General features: G+C 40.5%; 1 protein-coding gene across 1 annotated transcript in view; it reads left to right on the plus strand.

Annotated features, from left to right (window-relative positions):
- The window catches only part of galnt9 (polypeptide N-acetylgalactosaminyltransferase 9), a 160,050-nt gene that overhangs the window by 26,891 nt on the left and 105,397 nt on the right, over positions 1-27,762 (plus strand). The window contains exon 3 of the mRNA XM_079815777.1: positions 22,185-22,351. Within this exon, the coding sequence (XP_079671903.1) occupies positions 22,185-22,351 (167 nt within the window). The remainder of the gene's footprint in view (positions 1-22,184; positions 22,352-27,762) is intronic.

Raw genomic sequence — 27,762 nt, forward strand, 5'->3', positions numbered from 1 at the left:
GAACAGGTGTTCCTAATAATCCTTTAGGTGAATGTATCTTATCTTATCAACTATATAGCTAGACTGTACTAAAGTGAGCTATGGCTATATTGTGTGTTGGTCCCCCTTTTGCTGCCAAAATAGCCCTGACCTGTCACGACATGGACTCCGTTAGACTCCACTGTGGTATCTGGCACCAAGATGTTAGCAGCAGATCCTTTAATTACTGTGAGTTGCGAGGTGGGGCCTCCATGGATCGGATTTGTTTGTTCAGCACATCCATGTGATGTAAAAAAAAAAGCTTGATTCATCAGACCAGTCCACCTTCTTCCCTTGCTCGGTGGTCCAGTTCTGATGCTCATGTGCCCACTGTTTTCTATCAGGAACCTTCATTAACTTCTTGAGCAATTTGAGCTACAGTAGCTCGCCTGTTTGATCGGACCACAAACACCTCTCCCCACATGCATCAATGAGCCTTGGAACCCTGTGGCCGGTTCTCCACTGTTCCTTCCTGGCACCACTTTTGATAGATACTGACCACTGCAGTCCGGGAACACAAAAGTAGCGCTCTAGTACACTCTAAAAAAAAAAAGGTTCTATATTGCACCAAAAATGGTTCTTGGCTCGTAATCATAGGGGAACCTTTTTTAGTGCTATATAGCACCAATTTTGGTGCTTCAGTGGTTCTTCAGCGGTTCTTCAGAGGTTCTTCAGAGGTTCTTCACCGGTTCTTTGACTAAGGTGCTATATAGCACCTCTGAAGAACCGCTGAAGAACCACTGAAGCACCAAAATTGGTGCTATATAGCACTAAAAAAGGTTCCCCTATGATTACGAGCCTTTTTTTTTAGAGTGTAGAGGATTTAAGTTAAAATATAGCCTAAATATTTTTCCCTTAACCCAAAGATTGCCTGTTCGATATATCCCAAATTAATTATACAGTTATACTATCTACATAAGAGTAACAATTCCTGAAGGACTGGCTGATATGAAGCTGTTCTCATGAGCCTGAAACTTGCATCTGCGAAAGCATCAAAACAAATTGTAAAATAGGAGCTACTTTTATATATACATCAGATATTTGAGGTCTAAATAACTACATCCTTGACTAAATAACTCTTAAAGGGGTCATAGAATTACATTTTTGTACAAGTTAATATGATTCTTTAGTGTCTAAATGAAAAGTTTGTAATATACTTTAATTAAAAATTCTCATTAGTATTGTAAGAAAACACTCAATTTACCTGGTCAAAACCAGCTCAGTTTTCTGCAAGTCATTTCAGTGTATGTGACTTTAAATGATAATGAGCTTTGCTCACCCCGCCCCCTCTGCTCTGTGGGGCGTTCGGTTCGACCCGACACAACACCACAACACACGTGGAGTGTTGCCTTGACAACATTTGAGGGTATATTTTCGAGAAATAATGGCAACGGGAGTCTCTGAAGACACATCTAAGCAACCTTATCATTTTGAACCGGAGTCGGACCAGGAACAGATGACGAACCCATCGAAGTTCGAACAGGACGTTTCTGAATGGTTGGTTAACGTCATGTCACTTTGATCTATCTTTGTACTGGCAGAGTAGCGTAGTTGCTATGTGTTTACTGATGTTTTAGTTCATTGACAGATTGATGTTATGTTATAAGATTTTTTTTTTTACATTACTTCTTAATCAGTAACAGACACCGTTATAAACCATGTACAAAAGTAAGCTTAGTGTAGTGTTACCACGTTAACTTTATCACCCGAGTACACAGTTTGTAATAACAAACATAACGCGTTGTTCATTATAAATGTGGGATTATGAATTATATTGAGAACGTCATACACAGAAAGCATGCCGTAATGTAACTTACCCTGTAAACTTTAGCCTCATTCATCGTGAAGCGTGCAAGCGATTTGCAAAGATTAATATAAAGGTTAATAAAACGTTACACTCACATCTTCCTGAGGTGCAGCAGGAACACGATCCATTTTTCAAGAGCAGCTTATTAGCAAAACCTGCTTTATACTGACGCTCGTTTATAAAGCAGTCTGCTGAGAAATGATTCGCGCAAACATTGACGTTGATCGGGGGGAATATTCCCTTCTAAAACAAAACTCAGCAGCCACTGGGTCTTCAACAGTTCGGATTTAGGAACATCAAAATGACTGCTGTGTTCGTTATTACACCCAACAACACAACACCACAATCGCTTAGACGCCATTCTGCTCCAGAGTATCAACAATGGCGGACTGATGACAGCTCGCTCAGGGCGGGTCTGTGTTGAAACGCTGCTGTCAATCAACAATCTTAGGAGGGGCGTACACCGTGTAACGTCACACGATCAGACGGCTCGATTTGAGACAGGGGAAAATATATAAGGAGATTAAAAAAAAACACTGGATGTATTTTTATCATTATAGGATGGTTGTGTACAGGCACTGCCAACACACATTTCCGTATAATCAACTTGTAAAAGTGCATGTACCATTCTATGACCCCTTTAAAACTACATTTCGTGACACAACAACTGGGAGTATTTTTTTAAATATGGTAGATTTGCTTGACTGCCATGTGATAAAACGGTAAATGGACTGCATTTATATCGCGCTTTCAACAGACCAATGGCACTTTACATCTTTACAAGCGCTTTACATCTTTCACCCATTCATTCACTCATTCGTACACCGACAGCGGTGTCAGCCATGCAAGGCGCCATCCAGCTCGTCGGGAGCAGCTGGGGTTAGGTGTCTTGCTCATGGACACCTCGACACTTGGTCAGGTGGAACCGGGGATAGAACTTCCGGTTAGTAGACAACCTACATGAACCACTGAGCCACAGTTAAAGCAGGTAAAGCAGTTCCAGTGCTTATACTGGAAGAATATTGCATGGCAGAAAAAATGCTCTCAGCCAATCAGAAAGAACTGTTGTGTATGTATTTTATATATACACTTTATTTGTACTCATTTAAAGATTACACAAATTATTTAAAATAGGCTTGTTTTTTTAAGTGTTGATATGACTTTGCATTGCTGTTTTGGCACAATTGCTATTTCACCTGAACGCATCGGTGCTTTTCTTTGTGATAACATGTAGAAGGATTTACTTTTATGTATTAATGCACATTTTGTGGGAAAATACGGCTGGTAACATCAGTTTTGCATTCACTGTGCTTTGCATGCGCAATTGAGGAAGAAAAAAAATAAGGGATTGTAAAAACAGCAGCCTGCTGGGAAGGGAAAAAAATGCTTTAATGGCCTGATCAATCAAACCTTCCTTATGCTGCTATGGCTGCAAAACTACATGGTATTAGAGGACTGTTATAAATATCTTTGAATGATATTTGCACAGCTGTCACTGTTGAAACTATCATAATATTTTTTTATGCACTGGATGTTATAGCCATAGCTGCATGCTCACTTTAGAACAGTCTAGCTGATATAAGAACTATTCCATAATCATGCAATCCAAGAATTGATCACTTGACTTTTTGAGACTAGTTTTGATAATTGTGTCTGCTAAATGAGTAAATGTAAGTGTTGTTTTAGTATCACTGAGGGATATGAGTTTAATCTTTAATTAGTTTTTATTTTTATATTTTCCGTTTTCATTTTCAAGATTCTTTTTTATGGATCTTAGTTTTTAGTCATTTTTATTTCAGTTTAAGTTTTACTATATTTTTAACTAAATGAAAATGACAAATGTGGCAACTTGCTTTTTTATTTTCAAGTAACAAAAATGTTTTTTTAATGGTTTTTGTTTTAAAGACACTTATTTTTATGGAATATTGCCAAATTTATTATAAATTGTTTGTCTGTGCACATAATTCTTTTTCTAATTCATGTGCCCTCGTAGCCTGACGTCGTCATACTCAATTCTAGTCAGAATATGAGTTTGATACTGCTCCGTTGGGCTGTGATTATGGGGCGTGTTTCAACCGAACCAGGAAAGACCTCAATTGGATAGACCTACAACAAATCAGAGCAACGGAGCGACCGAGCCACGCATAACGTTAGTAGTCAAATGTCAACAGAACTCAACTGCACTGTGTTGCCATGTCCGCGGGTTGAAGCGACCCCAATTATGTGATATACAGACCCAGGAATGCAAATTTTAGCAGGCAGTCCTTCCAAAATAACACATATTTTACCCCCCAAATGCCTTTTTTTCCCAGAGAACCCCCCTGGAAAGCTACTGGGCTTGTTTTTGGCTAGTTTTGAGGAACGTTAGCAATTGGGCGGGTTTTGTTGTAAAAACTTGGCAACCCTGTCTGCACGCACGCTGGAATAAGTAGCCTAACGTTAGAAGAAAAAGATGAGTGTAAACAAACTTTGCCGGTGTTGTAAAAAAAAGAATTTAAGGATACACAGAGTACTTACCAACACGATCATCATTTCTGAGAGAAATAGTAAAGGTGAATGCATATATGAACAAGTTCTCCGTTTAGGATTAGAACAAATTCATCCCAAGCGCTCTTTGATGACGTGGATGATTACGTTACTGTTTATCATCTGTCCATCATCGTCTAAAGCCCGCCCTGACAAATTCATTGGTCCGAACAGCTTCTGTTCGGGCATAATTATTTCTCTATTGAGCAAGTCCAGACCGAACTGCCCGAGTAAAAATGTTGTGGGCGGGGCTAAGTTCGGCTGGCATCCAGGCTAGTGCCCTCGTAATCTTTATTCAAAATAACCTCCCCTCCCTTTTCTCTGATGATGTGTTTACTGGTGCAAGGGCGGGAAAACCTGTCACTCACATGACATCACAGCAATAGCAAACACAACCATCCAATCAAATCCCATGGACAAAATCAAGTCCCACCCTTTTTATTAGTTTGAGAATATTTCACAAAGATATACTTCACAACTTCCGTTTCATGTTGACTTTAACTAATAACCCTGGTTTAGTCTATAGTGCACTAATTGTTTGCATATAGTTTATACATAAAGCTGGGATTTGAGATTTTTAACACGTATTGTGATTTAACACCTAATGGGAATTGTGTTTTGGATATCTTGGATTAAACCAACACTTAGTGCTGCATCATTTCAGGCTGACTGTTCTCCACCTGCAGTTAAAACACTGAACATCACCATTACTGACTCACTAAAGCCCTATTCGGACGGGATTAGTTTAACATGGGGAGGTGGGGGTAAAGTAATTATTACCAGAGGTTCTCTGTGATTTTAGTCCCGTCCGAATGTGCCATCTCGGTAATCATTACGGACAATGTCAGTAAAGATTACGGAGACTTTTACCTTCTGTAAAAAGGTCCGGAAAAATGACCTTGGGTAAAACTAATCCCGTTCGAATAGACCCGGTGTAAAAATGTACGGTAAAATTCCATCATTTCCTGTTTAAAAGTAGTTTTGGCGCATTTTGCAAGCATGGAAGCGCTTGAAGAAGCACTCGGTTTCGTTGTAGGTGGTGGGACCAGTCCCGCCGCTGGCCGCTTTGATGCCCTAAGTGGCGGCGTTCGCAAATTTTGCAGCCGCGGGAGGGTCGAGAGAGCATTTTCTTGTGGTGCTCCCCGGAGCACTTGGTGCCCTACGCGCAGCGCGTGATGCGCGTGGTGGTAGCGGCGTCACTGGGTGGGACAACTCTGTGGCAAACCTCCAGTATTTTCCGCATACAATTTAAAGCAACAATAAGATCGAAAGCACTTTTTAGAGGCACAACACTTCTTTTAGCTTTAGGTAAGTGTCTATTAACAATACAATCCAAACAGAATCGTTAGACTGGACCTAAATGTTTATGTTTATATACATATATATATATATATATATATATATACACACACACACACACACACACATATTGGGCCCTATTTTAACGATCTGAAACGCAAGTGTCAAAGCGTGAAGCGCAAGTAACTTTGTGGGCGGGTCTCGGCGCTGTAGCTATTTTCCCGGCGGGATAAATGGCTCTTGCGCCCGGCGCAAATCTAAAATGGGTTGGTCTGAAGTAGCTTCATTATTCAAAGGTGTGGTTTGGGCGTAACGTGAATAAACCAATCAGAGCGTCATCCAACATTCTCTGTAAAAGCAGGTGCGCAAGTTCCATTATGGATTGCTATTATTATGGCGTATTTACCAGGCGCACGCCAGGAGCGGTTCACAGCCGAGGAGACTGATGTTCTTGTAAGAGCAGTGAAAGACAGAGAAGTTGTGTTGTATGGGGATGGGAGAAACCCACCCAAAATAGCGTCGGTTAAACAGGCGTGGGAGGAAATAGCCACAATTGTTTCATCAGCTGGCATCCCCAGGACGTCGCACCAGTGCCGCAAGCGCTACAATGACATCAGAAGACGGGGAAAGTCCAAGCTTGCCAGCATCAATCGGGCACGCCGTGTAACGGGAGGTGGATCTGCCTCTACTCAGGACCTGACGCCAGCAGAGGACATCGCTGCGTCCACCCTCACCGATTTTTTTTCCTGGTTCTTGACGGACAAACCAATTTGTTAGATGTCCTTATATACATATATATCTTGCCAGAAGTTGCCACTATTGGGCAAACAGGTCTCCTTAATTATTAGACTACAATTAGCCTGAATAATTTGTAAGCTAAATTTATGCCTATTTTTTCACATCTTCGTGGCACACCACAATGATTTCCGTCATCTCATGTGTTAATATTTTTTAGTGTAACAATTTATGATTTGCAAAAATAACTGTTGCATCTGTGTAGATTACATGAGCAAAGTGTATGCGCGTTGTGCACGCTATACATTATGGTCAAGCATGCGCCCTTAAAATAGCATAATGAACAACGCGCAACGCGCCACTGACTTTAGACTAGGTTTTTTCTGGTCAGTGGCGCAATTGTTTAATGGAACAGCAAAATAGCACCAGGGATTGTTTGCGCCGGAACACGCCTCCTTTTTTGCGCTGAACCGCCCAGGGAGCGCAAGTTCATTCACTAGTTTAGCGACGTGCTTCTGTGGAGGGAAAAGCGCGCTTTGCGCGGGTGCAAAATAGGAATGACACATGCGTCGGTGTACAAAGTCAATTGCGCTGGGTGCAAGATAGGGCCCATTGTGTGTTTGCTCACGTGAAAACAGGAAGCAACGCACATGACGACAAGGAGGTTACGTTGGTGCGTAAAGCGAGTTACCCCTCCCAATTCTGCTAGTTTTACTGAGATGTCTTATCCCGTGCGAATTGGCCATTAATATTACAGACGTCCTGAGGTAAAATTACTTTACCCCCACCTCCCCATGTTAAACTAATCCCGTCCGAATAGGGCTAAGACTACGTGGCTCTTTCACACGTGTGTGTGTGTGTGCAAGTGTGTAAATTCACACAGGGAAAGCTGTTGCTCCAGATTGGGTGAGGGGATTTTCCCTGCAGGGGGGCAGAGCCATTAAATATTATTGATTGGTAGCAGGAGGCATCAGGAAACATTATCCATGTCCTTAAAAGGGGTCCTATTATGCCCTTTTATGAAGTCTTGATTTTGTTTTTGGGGTGTACTAGAACATGCTTTCTTGCTTGATTGTTCAAAAAACACATTATTTTTCACATATTTTACATTATTACAGCGCCTCTCTTCCCAGTCTGGCACGAGCGTGATGAAGCCTTACGAAATACGAAATGTTTAGTGATTCGTTCAGTGTGTTGTGATTGACATTGACCCATAACAGTGAGCTCTACTCAGATGTAAATTTAAAGGATGCCGTCAATTTCAAACCAATTCAAGCCTGATTTAGACTTAAGAATGTTAACAAACAAGAGGATCGTCCAGGGGTGTGTTTCCTGTACAACAACATAACCAGGGCTGGACTGGTAATCGTGAATACCAGGCATTTCCCTAGTGGGCTGACACACTGGGGCCGTTATTTATTTATTTAATTGTTTTTGCCACTGACATCATGCAGGGACAGCGGCCCGTTGGTTTGTCTTCTGAATTGACTGGCCAAAGTGAGAGAGACTGTTTTTTGTTGTTGTTGTTTGAGCGCATGGGAACCTGCAAAAGGTGAATATCCACACAGCGCTGCCGCTGACGAACCTACGCTGTGTTTCTGCTGCTCTATGAAGTGAATAACGGCACTTTGACTCTGAATTTTGTTTTATACAGTTGTGTGATATGGGAACATTAGGTTCTGTGGTGAATTTAGCTTAAAACAGCCACGAGCATGTAAATACATGACGAGGTAAATTTTAATTTAAGGCCCTAACCCCAGTAAAAACATTCACAGGGAACTCATGGGCAGGATGGGCTGGGTTTGCCAGGGCCGAATTTTAGCCACAGTCCAGCCCTGAACATAACTAGCTGCTTAACTACTATAGTATGATGCACCGTTGAAGAAATCAACTAGCTAGTCACAACTTTTTCCCGAAACTGTATTGTTGCAAATTTGTCGTTCATCATGTTGGTTAATGATGTCACTCAGGCGGTTGAGTAATAATTTATTTTAATGAATACGCTTGAAATCGAATTAATGCCTTTTTGTTATTAATTACGGACATAGCATCTGAGGAATAATTAAATTTTTTTTTGCTTTATTTCCAGATTCAATCATAGGCTCATTCTTACATAAGATACATGAGCACATACACATGCGAACTCTTCAAAAACTGTGCTTTAAATCTGAACATAAAACTAAAAGACGTAAATTACATATGTATCTAATCAAAATAAAAGATGTAGATTGTACTGAATGTCAGCTTGCTTATTTTCCTCAAGATAAGGATTTATTGGGCCCTATTTTAACCACTTCAGCTCTGCAGCATATTTAGATTTTTTTAGAGAATAAGGCATATCTGAATTTAAAAGAGCGCCCTACCCACATACATTGAAATAAATTGATAAAAATGGTCTCATTTTACACAAAACACTCTAAATTTTAACACAGTGGTGGAATATTGCATATATTATATTGTATTTATTCACAATGTTATGATAAACATATATACAAAGTCATACAGTATTTTGATTTATTAATTTGTTATTTGAAAACCTATAATTTTTAATCTGTTTGGTCTTCTTCCCTTCAGAAAGTTTCTGTGGATTCCACTAGGTGTCAGTAAAAAGGGGGGGAAATAATTTTCTTGATATCTCCTTCCAAAAAAAAGTTATTGAGATTAATCTGTGCAAACTATCTAATAACTCCTACTCATCTCCATTGATTTTCCATAGCTGCTAGGAAATTGAAAAGAAGTTTCTGCTTCCGCAACTTTGTTGCTCTGATTGGTCTAGAAGCATGATCGGTCTATAGAAAGCTGAGATACTCAGTTTTTTTGACGTATGACTCAATACATGATGACGTCATCGAAAATTGTGGCTAACAAAGACGATCAAAACTAAGGATAATAAAAATATTTGTCTGCATCACAGGTTTTGATCTGGACATCTGTGACATATTACAGTGTCATTTGGCCATGCATGCTCACAGACATGTGAAAATGGTCTCATTTTGAAGAAAACAACCTAAGGAAAGAGCTGATATAGCGTTTGTCCACAACACGTTATTGATCCGAACCGGAATATGACTCATGTGTTTGCTTGTTCAAAGGAGTCATTTCCATCTTTGTGATTCTTTTGATAATAACGTTACTGTAAAGTGTTGGATCGGTAAAATAAACTGCACAATGATATTCTTGATGTTAAGAGCTTTCATTTGATATGTTGTCTATTTTTGGTGAGATTGTGTGATATAAATATGAAATTTAATATTATTCATATGATTTTCTAAAGGGGGGGTCATTGCAGGGGGGTCAAATTCAGACATTATTATCTTTTTCAATGTAACATAAATGCAAAAGTGATGGGGTTATCAAGAAACCTGAGGTTCTAATCTTTCAAACGATACCATATATGCCTAGTTTTGTGCTGTACAACTTATAGATTTTTTCTAATGATTATGATGATGCAATATTGGACCCACGGGTGGGTCGGTGAGGGAGTGCAGAGCTGAAGTGGTTTTAATGATCTGAGCGCATGGTCTGAAGCGGATGGCACAGGTGCACTTAGGGTGTGTCCGAATCCACTTTTGATAGTTTAATGATGGAACAAAAGGTCTGTGCACCAGACGCATGGTCCTGAAGGGTTGTACCTAGAATGTGTTTTGGGTGTAACATGCTGATTTAACCAATCAGTTGTGCTTGCACCATGGCGGATTCGCTGTTTACATGGCAGAATTTGTGAGTGGAATGACTGAACGCTTCTTCAGAGATGAATCCTTTTATTTTTAAAGGTCCCATGGCATGACAATTTCATTTGATGAGGTTTTTTAACATTAATATGAGTTCCCCTACCCTGTATATGGTCCCCAAGTGGCTAGAAATTGTGATGGGTGTAAACAGAGTTCTGGGTATCCTGCTCTGCCTTTGAGAAAATGACAGCTCAGACGAGCTGATCTTGAATTTTCCTGTTGTGACGTCATACCAGGAAAGGTTACCTCCCCTTCCTCTGCTTTGCCCGCCCAGAGCATTCAGAGAAAATGGATTCAGTTTATGTCAGCACAGGCTTTACAAACAGACTTTACGATATGGATTCAACAGCACCGCCAGAAACAGTGAGCAACAGTGTTCATTAATGCCTGATCTGCGATCAGTGATTTCTGATGTGTAGCTAACCCCTTGTATGTGTAACAAGTAGAGTGTACTCGCGTTGTGCACCCGCGTAGCTTGCATTGTACTTTCTTAGGTTCTGGAAGCTTTTCTCCGTAAAACGTGCAGCACACAGTTAAATGTTGGGGTTATAAGGTACAGTCAAAATAAATTTAAACCACTCTAAGTTCGTCAGATTTAGGAAGGTCAAACAAATGAGTTTTGGAAAAAGGGTGGACAAAACAGTGTCTCTTTGACATGGCAACAACACTCTCTTCTTTAATGCAGCTCAACCAGGCCTCGTCCCCTTATTTGCATATTCCGTGGGTGGGGATTATTTATATGAGTAACATTATGACTTCACAAAGTCCGGGAAAATGCATTGTGATACAGTAGGAATTAGGAAACTATCTAACTTCTGTTGTCTGCGGTCATGTATTGTCTTGTCTCGTGAGCTAAGTGTATCGTCACACCCCTACTAAAACAGAATTTCTCAACAACAAAATTGTGGCCAGTGAAAATGCTGAGAGGCTAGTGGCTGGTTAGTGCCAAGTTAATGTCAAGCACCGAACACAACTAAACAAATGAATCATGGTCTTCAGGATTACTAGTAAGTATTAGTAAGATAGTTGAGTTTAATCAAGGTTGGAGCTAAACTCTGCAAGTAAGTGGACCTTGAGGACCACATCTCATCCCTTCAACCGCATACCTCCTTTCTTCACCTCCATCCTTCAAAATCAATGCTGCAATGTATGACTGACAGGGTAAAAGTGCGACTCCAGGTTTTCTGATAGGCTATCCTTTTTACTGTGTACAGAGCCTTGGGCTAAGACACAGTCTTTTGTGATTTCTCAGGACTACAGTATTACAGTGATGTCTGTCAGACAGGGATATTTTATGCTTGCTATTTCAAAAAAGCCTTCATTCGGCATAAGAAAAATAGTATTTGGGATAGAGTGATAGTGTGATTGTGAATTGCCTGCTGTCCTCAGATCTTACAGCTAATTTATGGAGGTTGTAATGAAAGAAATTCCCATGCATAAACTGCCACACTCATTGTTTTCGTGGACTCTTAGTCATCTGTGATCAGTATAAATGAAAAAAATGGCCTCATTTGACACATTGTATACACTCTTCATATGCAGATGTTTAGAGCTGCTTCAGCAGGGCTCTATGCTAATATTCTCTGTGACAATTTTGACACTACAAACTATTAGTAGTATTCATGTACATTTAAAACGGTATTAAAGAAAAGTAAACAGTCAGTAGTAAAATAAGAACAAATTCAATAGAACAAATATACAAATGAAATAGTGCTTTTCAGGTTTTCAGGTAGTTCTAATAGTAGTTTTCAGGTACAAAATTTGAATAATCAAATGTAATATAAATAACACTGCATAGTCTTCACTGCATAAATTAAATATAGATGAATCTTTATTAAAGTCATTCAGCTAAGAGCAGTGAGTGATTTCTTTGTCCTTTGTTTGATTTACATTAAAAACAGCAGCAGGATTATTAAGCTTTTGACATATTTAGCTAATATATTGTGTCTAATGCTTTATTATTTATAATATATTATGTCTAATGCTTTATGTTTATTTACTGGAAAAGCCTTAAATGGGCAATTATGTAACTGTTCCATTGGTAATTTATTTATAATACAATGAATATAACATTTATATGATGTCTTATAGTATTCACAGTAGTACTGTGAGTGTTAGGCTGGAGAGCGTTGCAGAGTTCTACGTGTGTGCAAGTGCAGAAGCGGTTGTGCTGAGTTAAATTCGAGGTCAAAGAGATAAGGAAGAGGCCACTCTACATATTCATCTACAGATGACTTATTTATGCTCGAAGTAAAGATGAAAACATGCATTAGAGCAGCTTTATAAGTAGTATGCAGAAAGTATGCTGCCGCGGATGAAAAATGATGGCGTCAAGAGGAGAGGAACTCGCCGAATGCAGAGAAGAACATAAAACCAGCCCTTTTAAACTACAACAGAGTAGTTTCCCAAATGCCAGAGGTGATTTTATTTTACAAGTTGCATTTCAGAAAGCTGCAATCTGCAAAAAGTTAAAAAAGAAAAAAAAAAAACATTAGTTCGCCAAAAAAATGAATGCAACTTATACTTGTGCTAAAAAAACACAAAATCCAGGCTTCAGATGTTTGCCCACAGTAAACTTCTTGTCCTGTAATAATGTAGAGAAGCACTTATGCATAAATCATGTAACCATTAGATTTTTTTCAGTATCAAATTTTTCTTTTTTTACGATTCCAATACTCATTCTCTGCAGAATAGACACATGATACAAGATGCGCTTTCTCGCATCTCGATCATTTCTCCGACAGGGAGTTGACACACACACACACACCCTCCTCCCCTCATTCACTCATTTGATTTGCTCTGGATGAATATTGTTGGTGTTTCAGGGCTTGAATTTTGGCATATTGCGCATAATTCCTGCAAATTTTGGGCTCACACCCAAAGTGTGCACACATGAAGCCTCCTCTCAGTACTAAATTGACTGTTTAAGCGCAAATGTTTAAGCAGCACAAAAGAACTCAAACACACACAAAATAATGTCAAAATGTCGGTCTTGGTGAGTATTCTCGTAAAATCAGTCAGTTATGTTTTAAGTGAATGTAAATAGTTGAGAAAGAAAATGCATGTGTCAATGCAGTAACTGCTGCCAAATTATTTGAAATATATATATATATTTATACCGATCAGGCATAGTAAATAACACTGATTATCTCTTCATCACGGCACCTGTTAGTGGGTGGGATATATTAGGCAACAAGTAAAATGTTTGTCCTCAAAGTTTATGTGTTAGAAGCAGAAAAATGGGCAAGCGTGAGGATTTGAGCGAGACTAAAGGCCTTTGCACACTGAGTCCGAAATTTTCGCATGCGTTTTTTCGTATTCGTGATCCGAAAAATTTGTCATGCACAGAGACCTTACGCATTGAGTCCGATGCGTATTAATGAATGCGTTACGAACAAAAACGCAAAACAATACAAAATGGCGTCTTCAAGTAGTGAAGATGATTTTTTTGTCCTCTCTCTTCTTAAAAAGAGAAAAAGAAAGAGGAAATAATGGGTCCATCCACTCCTGCCATCTTGTAGAGAGGAAGGAGAGTTCCACCTCCTTATCAAGGAGCTTATCAAACCAGCTTAAATACATAGCACAGAATGAGACACAGGTGAAAACAATAGCACAGATTACAAAAGGCACATGTTTAGACATGAGTCCTATGGGGACCTCTAGTGGCCAAAATAAAACATTACAAGACAAAAACTCTGACAGGACCCCCTCCTCTAGGAACGGCTCCTGACGTTCCCTCCAGGACGACCAGTCTTGGAAGCAAGAAATTCTCGAATTAGTTTTGGGTCCAAGATGTCCCTGGCAGGGACCCAGGAGCGCTCCTCAGGGCCATAGCCTTCCCAGTCCACAAGATACTGCCGGGACCCACGTGCTTGACGGACATCCAGTATTCGGCGGACTGTGTAGGCTGGCTGGCCACCAATGACACGAGGAGGGGGAGGTTTACCTGTCGCAAGAAAGGGAGAAGACAAAACTGGTTTTAACAGAGAGACATGAAATGTGGGATTTATCTTTAAAGACTTAGGCAAGTATAACCGATAAGTGACTGGGTTAACTTTCCTGGCAATCTTGAAGGGGCCGATGAACCTCTGGGAAAGTTTACGGGACTCCACCCGCAAGGGAATGTTCTTTGTGGAGAGCCAGACTCTTTGGCCGGGGCGCAGAGTGGGGGCAGGTCTGCGTCTGCGATTAGCTTGGTGCTGGTACTGCTGGGAGACTTTAAGGAGCTTGAGTCTGACCTTCTTCCATGTCTGGCGGCAGCGCTTGACGAACTGTTGCACGGAGGGGACTGCAACCTCCACTTCTTGCTCAGGGAATAGTGGAGGAGTATACCCGAACTGGCACTCAAAAGGGGACATGCTCGTAGCAGAGGAGCGAAGTGTATTGTGTGCGTATTCTGCCCACATGATGAAGGAGGACCAAGAGGATGGGTTGTTAGCCGCCATACACCTCAGGGTAGTCTCAAGATCCTGGTTAAGCCTCTCTGTTTGCCCATTGGACTCCGGGTGGAACCCAGAAGATAGACTCACCGTAGCCCCCAGAGATTGACAAAATGCCCGCCAGAACCGGGAGGAAAATTGGGGCCCTCGATCAGAGACAATGTCTTGTGGGATGCCAAAGATGCGAAAGACATGGTTTACAACCAATTCCGCAGTCTCCTTTGCAGTGGGTAGTTTGGGCAAGGGAATAAATCGGGCAGCCTTAGAGAATCTATCCACTATGACCATGATAGTGGTGTTGCCCTGTGATAGCGGAAGTCCAGTAATAAAATCCATGGAAAGATGAGACCATGGTCTATGTGGTATAGCAAGAGGGTGCAGTAGCCCCTGGGGTGAACGGTGAGAGACTTTACCTTGGTTGCATGTGGGACAGGCATTTACAAATGTTGTGACATCCTCCTTGATAGTTGGCCACCAAAACCGTCTCTGGAGGAACTCAAGGGTGTGAGACATGCCAGGATGACAGGTGAGGCGTGAGGAGTGCCCCCACTGGAGGATCTGAGAGCGGACAGCTTTCGGGACAAACAAACAGTTGGTTGGCCCTCCTCCTTGGTCTGGTTCTCGGGCTTGGCTTGTTTTACAGTCTTTTCCAGCTCCCACCTGATAGGAGCTATTATCTTGGAACTGGGTATAATAGGAGTAATGGAATCTTCGTGAGGCGTGTTGGCATATACTCGGGACAACGCATCAGGTTTGAGGTTCTTGGAGCCGGGGCGGTAAGATAAGATGAACTGGAATCGATTGAAGAATAAGGACCACCGTGCCTGGCGGGGGTTGAGTCGCTTAGCTTGCTGAATGTATTCTAAGTTCTTGTGGTCTGTAAGCACTTGAAATGGGTGTTTGGCCCCCTCAAGCCAATGCCTCCACTCTTCAAGCGCTAACTTAACTGCCAGTAGTTCTCGATCCCCCACATGATAGTTCCTCTCTGTCGATGTAAGGCGGTGGGAAAGGAATGCACAAGGATGCAGCTTGTTGTCCTCACCCCTTTGGGACAGCACAGCTCCAACCCCAACGTCCGAGGCATCAACCTCCACAATGAAGGGAATATCTGGGTTCGGTAGAATAAGAACAGGTGCAGAGGTGAAACGGCGTTTGAGTTTGTTGAAGGCCAACTCTGCTTCAGTCCCCCAACAAAAGCCGGCTGTGTTTGCCTTAGTGAGGTCAGATAAAGGGGCAGCTACAGTACTAAAGTTCAGGATGAACTTGCGATAAAAAAAAAAAACGCTGTACCTCTTTTACCGATGAGGGGGTGGGCCAATCCACAACAGCCCGAACCTTTTGAGGGTCCATTTGTATTTGGCCAGGCTTGATGATGAACCCCAGGAACTGGACCTTGGTCACATGAAACTCACACTTTTCAGGTTTGACATACAGATGGTTGTCCAGAAGGCATCTGAGAACCCTACTGACGTGTTTCACATGCTCTTGGAGGGAACTCGAGAAGATGAGTATATCATCCAAGTAGACGAAAACAAACTGGTTGAGCATGTCTCTGAGAACATCATTAATGAGAGCTTGAAAGACTGCAGGGGCATTAGTGAGACCAAAGGGCATAACTAAGTACTCATAGTGTCCAGTGGGCGTATTGAATGCGGTCTTCCACTCATCTCCTTGTCTGATGCGCACAAGATGGTAGGCATTGCGCAAATCAAGCTTAGTGAAGATGGAGGCTTCTTGCAGAATTTCGAAGGCAGTGCCCATTAATGGCAAGGGATAGCGGTTACGAACAGTGATCTTATTAAGACCCCTATAATCAATACATGGCCGAAGTCCGCCATCCTTCTTCCCAACAAAGAAGAATCCAGCTCCAGCAGGGGAAGTGGAGGGACGGATGATACCTGCTGAAAGGGCTTCGTCAATGTACTTGTCCATAGCAGTTCGTTCAGGAGAAGACAAAGAGAATATACGACCTCTGGGCGGACAGGTTCCAGGGAGTAGCTCAATGGCGCAGTCATAGGGGCGGTGTGGAGGTAAGGAGGTGGCCTTCCTCTTGCTGAACACAGTCTTAAGGTGGTGATACTGAGTAGGTACTTGAGACAGGTCTAAGGGTTCCTGGGACTCGCGAACAGGATAAGGGGAGTTCTGGGCCAAGCATGTAGTCTGACAGGTGAAACCCCAATTGAGGACTGCGCCAGTGGACCAATCAAAGTGTGGGTTATGCTGGAGGAGCCAGGGGTGACCGAGGATAACAGGGAACTCTGGAGACTGTATTATGTGAAATCGCATTCTCTCCTGGTGCTGGTTAATGAAGAGACAAAGGGGAGAGGTGATGTGGGTTATTCTCCCAGGAGCTAACGGTCTTCCATCCAAGGTGGTTACAGTTAGGGGGGGCAGGAAGGGAATTAGTAGGGATCTGGAGACTATTGGCAAGGGAAATATCCATGAAGTTCCCGGCCGCACCGGAATCAATAAAGGCCTGGAGTTGGTGTTCCTGGTCTCCCCAAGTGAGTGTGATGGGAAGGGACAACCCAGCGTTGGAAGGTGAAGCAGTGCATGTTACTCCCGTTACAGTCCTTCCTTGCCTGTGCGGGACTGGGCGTTTCCCGAGAGCTCGGGACAAGAGGAGCGAAAATGACCCTGCAGTCCACAATATAGACAACAGCGCTCTCTTATACGATGGTCTCGCTCTGAAGGAGACAGTCAAGCCCTACCCAACTGCATGGGTTCTGGAGAATCTTGGGGCACTGGTAGCATTTGAAAAGGAGCTGGGCTGGCAGACAGTGTGGAAGCAGACTGGCGATGCAGGTTTCTTTCCCTGAGGCGATTATCTAGCCTGATTGCTTGATCGATAAGAGTCTCAAGATCACGGGCCGGTTCTCTGGTAGCCAGGTCATCCTTGATTGCCTCAGATAAACCGTTCAGGAAACTCACCATGAGGGCCTCGTCGTTCCAACCACTTCCCGCTGCAACTGTCCGAAACTGAATGGCATATTCAGCGGCGCTGCCATTACCTTGTCGGAGGGTGAGAAGTCTCTTAGAGGCTTGCCGACCGCTGAGGGGGTGGTCAAAGACTCTCTTGAACTCCTCTTTGAACATAGAATAACTTGAACAGCAGACCGCCTTTGCCTTCCAGACCGCTGTTGCCCAGGAGAGAGCCTTGCCAGAAAGGAGGGTGATAACATATGCGATCTTGGCCCGATCTGAGGGGAAGGAAGATGGCTGTAGTTCAAATGTGAGGGAGCATTGAGTTAGGAACCCATCACATGCACTGGGATCACCCAAGAAACGTTGTGGTGGAGGTAGGCGAGGTTCAGCCAAAGGAGAGAGCATTTGAGACTCCGGGAGAGGTACAGAGGCAGCAGTAGAGGCAGCAGCTGGAGTGGATGGCAGCCGGTTAAAGATCTGACGGATAGAAGTCATGATATCGGTCAGTACCTGTGAGTGTTTAGCCATCAAAGTCTCCTGCTGAGCTAGGGCTGTCTCATGACGCTGAACTGTGGACTCATGCTGAGTAACTGTGGCAAAGAGTTCTTGAGGGTTCGGCGTCTCTGGGTTCATAATGTTGGCTTGGTTATTCTGTCACAGCCGGGAAGCGAACTCGGGTCTCTGGCGTGAAAGTCTTAGATTCCACCACTGAGCCACAGGAGGGGCTTGAACCCAATAGTCAGACGCTTGCTTAAATTGAATCAAAAAGAGTTTATTAACAAAAAAGGAAAAGGGCACAAAAAGCCCTTTCTTCCAGGCATTCACAAAAACAGAGGAATATCCAGTCCAAAAAGGACATAAAAATCAAAAAGGAGAGACAACAATCTCAAAAACAGAAGCTCAGGAAAAAGGTTCCCATAACAGCAAAAAGCAAACTCTGGAAACAAAAAAGGCACAAAAGAAAACTTCTTGGGACAAGAGCAAACTTACGGCAGTCACAGGTTTAGGAACCACAATAACCAAGCAAGGATGCAGAGAAACAAACCAGCTTAAATACACAGCACAGAATGAGACACAGGTGAAAACAATAGCACAGATTACAAAAGGCACATGTTTAGACATGAGTCCTATGGGGACCTCTAGTTGCCAAAATAAAACATTACAAGACAAAAACTCTGACAGTTTGATGCTTTGCTAGCGATACTGGAGCCACATATTAAAAAGAAGACCACCAATTTCCTTGAATCAATCGATCCTGAACCGCGCGCATGCGCGCGCAGACACACACACACACACACGCGCGGTTTACAGGGACTTGGTGTGCTATAATTATAGCTGTGATATAATAATATTTGTAGTATTTTTGATACAATAATATATGTATATATAATTGTAGGCACTGGCGATTTGTTCACCACCATTGCCAGCAGTTTTAGGTTGGGCATCAGCACTGTAGATGCGAAAAAACGCAGAAAATTGAACCTGTTCCGAATTTTTTTTTGACTGACGAAAGTTTCGGAGGCAGTGTGCAAGCGTGATTGACATAACGTGAGGTAGAATTTATTTTTTGACGTGCAAAAATTTTGCATGCGAATTTCGGACTCAGTGTGCAAAGGCCTTAAGTGGTCCAAGGAAGGAACAGCGGTGAACCGGCGACAGGGCCGTGGGCTAAATTTATAATTGACCAAGGCTCATTGATGCAGGTGGGGAGCGAAGGCTGGTCCCTGTGGTCAGATCAAACAGATGACCTGTAGCTCAAATTGCTCAAGAAGTGAATGATGGTTTTGATAGAAAGGTGTCAGAATACACACTGCATCACAGTTTGTTGCATAGGGGGCTGCATAGCCGGTGCACATGCTGACCCCTGTCCACCACCGAAAGTGGCAACAGTGGGCACGTGAGCATTGGAACTGGACCACGGAGCAATGGAAGAATGTGACCTGGTCTGATGAATCACGTTTTCTTTTACATCACGTGGATGGCCTGGTGCGTGTTCTTCAATCACCTGGGGAACACATGGCACCGGGATGAACTATGGGAAGAAAGCAAGTTGGCATGATGCTTTAGGCAATGTTCTGCTAGGAAACCTTGGGCCCTGCCATCCATGCGGATGTTACTTTGACATGTACTTACCTGACCATGTATACCCTTTCATGGAAACGGTATTCCCTGGTGGCTGTGGCCTCTTTCAGCAGGATAATGCGCCCTGACACAAAGCAAAAATGATTCAGGAAGGGTTTGAGGAGCACAACAACGAATTGTAGGTGTTGACTTGGCCTCTAAATTCCCCAGATCTCAATCCAATCGAGCATCTGTGGGATGTGCTGAACAAAAAACTCCAATCCATGGAGGCCCCACCTCACAACTTATAGGACTTAAAGGATCTGCTGCTAACATCTTGGTGGCAGATACCACAGCACACCTTCAGAGGTCTAGTGGAGTCCATGCCTCGATGGATCAGGGCTGTTTTGCCAGCAAAAAAAAATAAAAAAAAATTTCAAGAGTTATGTTTAGTTTCTTTGTGTTTTGTTCATGTGTTTTGGTTTCTTGTATATGCTTTCAGTGTATCGTTCTCATCACCCTTGTTTGTTTTGGTTTCTCATGAGTTAATTATAACATTCACATGTCGCTTAATTAGTTCCCTTGTTATCCCTGTGTATACACACCTGTTTTGCTCTGTTTTTTGTCTGTGTTTTGTTAACATGACGTGTGGAAAGTGTTTACATTTCTCTTGAGATTCTACTTAGTATTTCTGCTGTTTGACTAAAAGATTTTTTAGAATCAATTCTGGTATTCGTGTAAATAGTTTATGATGTAGTGTCTGCACATGTTTGGATACATACTGTACTGATGCTTATTAACTAATACCAGTTCATCTTCTGGTTCAAAATAGGTTTTATGCAAGATTGATGCACATATATGCTTTTATTGCCTTGGTTGCATATAATTTGATAATTTTTTTTGTTCAGTATACCTTTTTTGTGTGCAAACAACATTGGTATTCTTTAATAATGTGATTGCCCAGAGAATTTTAATCTGCTAAATGCCAAACCTAGACTCTGTAATCGTTTTTTATGAAATATAACCTATTCCTGAGCTCCATAATCCTCAGCCATATTAAAAGAGCTGAGAGTAAAGTCCACACAGGCAGGAGCCTCATGCTGTTTTCGCAGGGCTCAGGATGGATAGAGGGAGGGATTTCACAGTGAGATGTTGATCAAGAACTTATGGTTGCCATAGTAACTAGTCAGCATTTACAGTGTGAAATAAAGGCTATGTTGGCATGCCTCAATTTTCCCCACAAGATACTGGTAAATGTGGGAATGAATTTAGGGGCTTGTCAGCTTCTGTCAGTAGCTAGAATGCAGAAAGTGTTAGCAACACAGTCAAAATGCACATCTATTTTGGTGGCAAGACAACTAATCCTAAATTTTGAGATTTAAGGTTGTATTATATTGCTTTAGTAATAATAATAATAATAATAAATAATAATACATTTTATTTGTACTGCACTTTACATTTGGAACAAATCTCAAAGTGCTACATGTTAAGATCATTTAAGAAGGATAAAATACTAATACTGTAGATTGAATAGTTAAAAGTCATAAGTCCTCCTACCTTGTGTAAGAACTCCTCTAGGGGTCCTACATGTAATACAATGCTTTATGTTTCTAATATACCCCAGTAAGACTATAACTGGCATATCATGAAATTCTTATGGTCACGACTGGAGCTGTGATGACGTATTGACTGAAATTCAATGGGGTTTGAGTCTTGCTCACAGTGTGGAGAATAATGCAGCCTCTCCCTTTATGTGTGACATTTTTACATTTCTTGAGACAAGACACCACAGGTGAATAAGGTAAAATTATTAATCACCATACATTTCGACAATTGTTTTGTTTTGCAGGTTTTCTGAAATGCTATGTTTTAAAGGGTTAGTTCACCCATAAATGAAAAATTAGCCCATGATTTACTCACCCTCAAGTCATCCTAGGTGTACTGTATAAAGTCCTGGCTAATCCAATAATTATAATGGCAGTGAATTGTTGCATAGTTTTTGAAGTCCAAAAAAAGTGCATCTGTCCATCATATAACTGCTCCACCCGGTTCCGGGGGGTTAATAAAGAATCGATGTGTTTGTGTACGAAAAATACCCAATATTTAAAACTTTATAAAGTAAATTTTCTAGCTTCCGGCCGATCGCCTTCCGTATTCAACTTACACAAAAAGTGTAATTTACTTTATGAAATTTTAAAGGTTTAAAGGTTCAGGAATGGTTTGAGGAGCACAACAACAAGTTTGAGGTGTTGATTTGCCCTCCAAATTCCCCTGATCTCAATCCAATCGAGCATCTGTGGGATTTGCTGAACAAACAAGTCTGATCCATGGATGCCCCACCTCGCAACTTACAGGACCTAAAGGATCTGCTGCTAACATATTGGTGCCAGATTCCACTGCACACCTTCAGGGGTCTAGTGGAGATCATGCCTCGACGGGTCAAGGCTGTTTTGGCAGCTAAAGGGGGACCAACACAACATTAGTTAAAAAATTTCACTCTAAAATGTGTTGTACCTTGTACAATGACAATAAAGCATCCTACTCTTCCTCTAAATCCTGGAAAATGTATTATTCAGTATGGTCAATTGTGATTTTTTCCATCAAATAAAATTATTAAATGTCCTTACTGTCTGTTTTTTCCAGGTGTAAGCAGTTGACCTACCCCGAGGACCTTCCCCAGATCTCTGTGGTCTTCATCTTTGTGAATGAAGCTCTATCTGTCATCTTGCGTTCTGTACACAGCGTGGTCAACCACACCCCGGCACACCTGCTCAAAGAAATCATACTGGTGGATGACAACAGTGACAGTGGTAAGGACGCATCCCTTTGTGATTCCTTTAATGATTTTGTTTGTTTATTGCTTTGTTTAGTCTGAAACAAATGCAGCTGTTAAACGTTTACCAATTTCTCCTGTTGCTCCAGACATAAAAGCTTTTATAAAGAAAGTGTACATAAAATGCGGTGTAAATAAACAGAGCACGACATCCCAAGATAAAATATGACTTACCTGTTTTGGTGTGCAGCTACAGTCTGGGTTTTGTCTGAGCAAACAAACATTTTTGTTGCTTGGTTAGAGACAGAGTTTAAAGACTAAGAAAAAGAGGAAAAATAAACAGCAAGAGAAAAACATCTTGAGAGTAAACCTTTAGGTGTGTACTCGTACACACAGCTCCAGGTTTATAAATAACCATTTCAAGAAAATACTTTTTTTTTTACTGTTGCCACCGGTAATGTAGATTTTGCAGTCGTTTTATCTGGTCAAATTAGACCAGTATAAAAGTAGTGATGCTACTAACTGAATATGTCTTAATTTTCATTAGTGCGACAACAACTCAACCGTTCTCAAAATAGTGTTTTTTTTTGTGACATTTTAACAAAATGTGCCACATTTTTGTATAGCATACGTTCTAAAAACTAAGTAAGTAGAGCAATAATCAATCATTCTCTTCTAGAATCCTCTTCATCGCTGTTGGGTAGTAGTTCATTTGATTGCAGGTTTGGCTTGGGACCACAGAGGATGCAAAGGGTGGCGCTCAGAGCACCCTTCTGAATCAAAAAATGATAAATGGGATACCCTACAGGCTCATGGACACGCTTGAACGAAGGCCATGAGACCAAAAGTCTGCATCGAGTGTGGCGTTTGACACAGGGCCACTCTCTGAAGTATTGTTTGGATTCATTTTAGCAGATTTGTTCATTCTGAGGATTAAAATGAAATGGTTTAAACCATTTTCTCTGATTCTCAACAGTTCTCCGAGTTCCCAGAAACTGCTGTGCTGTATTTTTATTCTTTGTGAAAAATAATTTATTTGACCAAAAATACAGTAAAAAAACACTAATATTATGAAATATTATTACAATCTAAAATTAAAATTATGTAATATATTTTGAAATGTAATGTATTCCTGTGATGGAACTATTACTCCAGTCTTCAGTGTCAAAACAGTTGTTCTAATATGCTGATTTGGTACATTTTCTTATTATTATCAATGTTGCTGCCTAATATTTTTGTAAGACCCATTCAAAAGTTCAAAATCTTAGTAAGATTTAAATAATAATAATAATAATAATACATTTTTATTCAGCAAGGATGCATTAAATTGATTTAAAAAAGGGACGGTAAAGGCATTTATAATGTAAAAAAATATCATTTAAGGGTTCAGTGTGTAAATTTTAGCGGCATCTAGCAAATGAGTTTACACCACTCACCACTGCCTTTCGAAGCTACGGGGGCTGACACTGGACAAAGATTTTGTTTTCTGAGACAGAAGAGAGTAGTTAGCGCTCTGTAGAGGAGTTTGTCCATTTAGGGCTACTGTAGAAACATGGCGGCGCAAAATGGTGACTTCACTGTTTGGGGACCCGCGGTGTATGGAGATAGAAATGGCTCATTCTAAGATAATAAAAACATAACGGTACATTATGTAAGGTCTTTATACTCCACTAAAAACATAGTTATGTGTATTATATTGCATTTCTGTCAATAGATCCTCATAAATATTACACAGTGGACGTTTAAAATAAATGCTGTTCTTTTTCTATTCATCAAAGAAATGGCAGAAATGTATAATGTTGTCCATAAAAATATTAATAATTAAGCATTGATAATAATAAGAACCATTATTATTAATTGATCAGTTCTTGATAATAATTGAACACCAAATTTCTGGAGGATCATGAACAGCAGTAGTCTGTATTCTTGGTATGCTACAAACCAGCTTCGAGCTTCAGCTTTTTTTTTTTTTTTTTTTTTTTAAATATGATCATATTCTCTGGCTAAATATTTTAGAACGCATCGCCTTAATGTTTCCATGGCGACGCGTCATGTTTCTCACATGACACACAGCAGCCGCAATAGCGCTGACAGCTCAGCTGTATCGGGTTTATTTCGTTTTTTCTTTTTATTCAAAATATTCACAAACTATCTGATGTTCAAATGTTGAGTGAATGTGTGTTAGTTGATCTATAAAGCACAATGGGCGGCGCCATGTTAGTTTGCGCCTCAGAATCGGATCTGTCGGATTTACAACACTTGAGTTCATTCTCGTCTCACGGAATACATGAAAGTAATTGACCAGTGAACTGGAAGAAGAATAGAGTAAACTATATAGTTACTATATAATGTGCATGTATCTGATGTGAATAAAACACGTAACGTTAGTCAAATTATAACCGTCTGAAAGGATTGTCATAGCCGCTTTCATAGACATCAGTGTGTGTTTTTTGCTAATAGACTACTTATGAGCATTTAAATGTCTGAAACCTGAAATAAACATGATGTGGTTGAAAACACTGAATAGTTGTCATGAGTTGTGATGTGACCAGCGCTGAGCGTCTGTCTCTGGCTCGGTGCCAGCCAAAGCGCAAAAGCACGTTTGAATTTTGACACCGAAATGAGGAACCGAAATCTGCGTTCTGATTCGGTCCGGTACATACCGGTTATATAAGTACCATATTGGCACCGGATTTCGGTACCCAACCCTAATCATGACACTGAAGGCTGGAATAATGACTGCTTATGACTGATTTTAAAATATATTCAAATAGGAAACAATGTGTAATAATATTTCACAGTATAAGTATTTTTGATCACATAAATGCAGCAACATGTTTCAGAAACATTTAAAATATCCTAATGATTCCAAACTTGTGACCAGTAGTGGATGTGTATGTATATATTTGTATTTTTTTAATTATACTTTTTCTAAATGCTAGTGTGTACTCCTAAATGCTGACAGAATGACCCTTTAGCAGATTTCAAACGGCACGTTTAAAACGGCAGTACTTCTCAATCTCGATTGGGAACAAAAAGAGATACCCACACAGGTGCAGCGTTGTGGAGAACAGATAACTTGCAGTACCGTTATCTTCCCAATATGCTGTTATCTCACACAGTCAGCTTCTCTGAATGTGGCGTTGACCATTTCTAATTTCATATGCTAATTTCCTGCTGATGTTTCAGCTTCTTCCAGCTGACATTAAACTGTTAACATGCAAAGGTTGCCTGCTTGACCTTTTCTCAGCGCTGTAGCTTGTCGTCTCTGGTTTAGCGCTCACGCCCAAAAACCGTTCAGGCACCCTCAACACTTGAATAATGAATTGACCTTAGAGAGCGTGTCTCTGTCTCTCTAAGTCTCTTGTCCATTATGAAGATATTTAATAGAGTGCCGTGCTCGTGTTTCACTATTCATTGAAGCCAATAAGGTTTTTGTCCTCCTTTTCTGTCCCTCCATCATCCCTGTCTGTTTGGATTAATCTCAGCTGAATCCTGTTATGCAGGGTAACATTCATTCTCACCTTGTGAATAATATTAAGGGACATTGCATCTATTTTTTTCTCATCTCATCAGACATGGGGTTGTATTGCGCCCTTGAAATTCAATTCATTTAGACGGTGCTTGTAAACAGATAATAATGGGTTTCAATCCAAATGTAGACCCTTTAGATCAAGAGTTTGTTTAATACTTTTCAAGGACGTTCTTTTATATGAGAATAAAGCTAGTAAATGACATCTGGATTTATCCCCAAAAGCAAACTACACAATTAAAATCCTAATATATTTGAAATCTAATTGTATAATTAGCCAAATTCTATAGATAACATTAGCGGTGAATCGTTTATCATCATTTACTTGCCCTCATGTCATTCCAAACCCTTTTTTTTATTCCATGGAACACAAAAGGAGAACTATTTGAATTTTCATTTTTGGGTGAACTATCCCTTTAAGCTTTACTTTTACACAAGTGTAATGACACACACGTACACATGTGCATCCATGAGGAAAATGGCTTTCTTTAATTACATTAATTACTATTCCAGTGCCATACGCAGCCTTCACTATTTATTGTGTGTGGTTGTATATCAAGCCGGAGTTCTTGATGTATGCAGATGAAAAATGATAAAAACTCCTATGTTGATTAAATAAATCAAAGCAATCCCTTTGCCATAGCTCATTTATCTGGATCAGCATGCATTTCAAATATTGTCATAATGCTCAATTTTGATCTGCTGCGTTGCAGAACTTATTTTTGCTTTTCTATTCACAGTATGATGGATGGATATTTGTTTTATATTGATTGGGGAATGTTTATAAAATATTTCTGCCTCATGATTCTTAATTTGAGTATCATTCAGAATGCACCAGAGGGGATCCTATAACTTTCCCTAACACATTTCTCTGTGTGTGTGTGTGTGTGTGTGCGCGCTGTTCAACGCAATTGCATTTTGTGCCTGCTCTAATGTGGCCATGTTGTAATCACCAGAGCATAGCTGACACTAAAAACATATTTATGTATTATACATTCACATTTATTAATTTAGCTAAGACTTTTCTCAAAAGCACTCGAGTGAATCTCTTGGAAATAAGAATCCCAAATGTCCAAATCAAATCAAAAGGATTTATAAAATTACATGTGCGCATATATTATTCAATATCTTTTTTATATATATATATAAAAAGCTAATTCTGGATTATATTTTCTGCATTTGTATTTTCCTGACAATCACATTGAAACCCCCTGGCTTAATTCACAGTAGCTTACTGTAATGTAAAAAAATGTTGCCATTAAAAATGATTCAACCCCGTTGACCTGCAAGACATTTTGCTGCCAAGAACAACATTTTATGAAAACAATTCAAAAAAGGCATCAGTAAATTATTAGAAAGTTTATTAATACACATTTGAGTGATTCTGAGGAAAGTAAAGCTGATGGGGAAAAAAAATAAAAATAAAATAGATTAAACATGCATGTGCAAAATTATTCAACCCCAGTCAAATTTTGTGCAGAATTTAAAAAATATATTTTTTACAGCCAATAAATGCTGTCTGTAAGTGCTTAGAAGCTTCTGTCAGCTCTCTACTGTCGAATCTTCATTCCGCACATACTCTCCAGACATTTAAGTCTCAACTTAAAACTCATCTATTCTCTATGCTCAGTAAATAATTATTTTTCTCTCTACTTCTCTACCTTCAAGTGATTTCACATTTTTTCATTTTATGTTATATGACTTCTTTATTATATTTAATTTTCTCTTTGATTCTATAACTTCTTATGTTAATTATCTGTAGTTGTTTGTTGTCTCCATCTGCTTGTTTATTTATAATAATGAGCAGGCTGACTGTTATTTTGATTGTCAATTGATTGTACTCTTGTACTACATTGTGAAGCGACCTTGGGTTCTTGAAAGGCACTATAAAAAATAAACGTATTATTATTATTATT

The sequence above is a fragment of the Gobio gobio genome (assembly GCF_949357685.1).
Source record: "Gobio gobio genome assembly, chromosome: 4".
Classification (NCBI taxonomy): Eukaryota; Metazoa; Chordata; class Actinopteri; order Cypriniformes; family Gobionidae; genus Gobio; species Gobio gobio.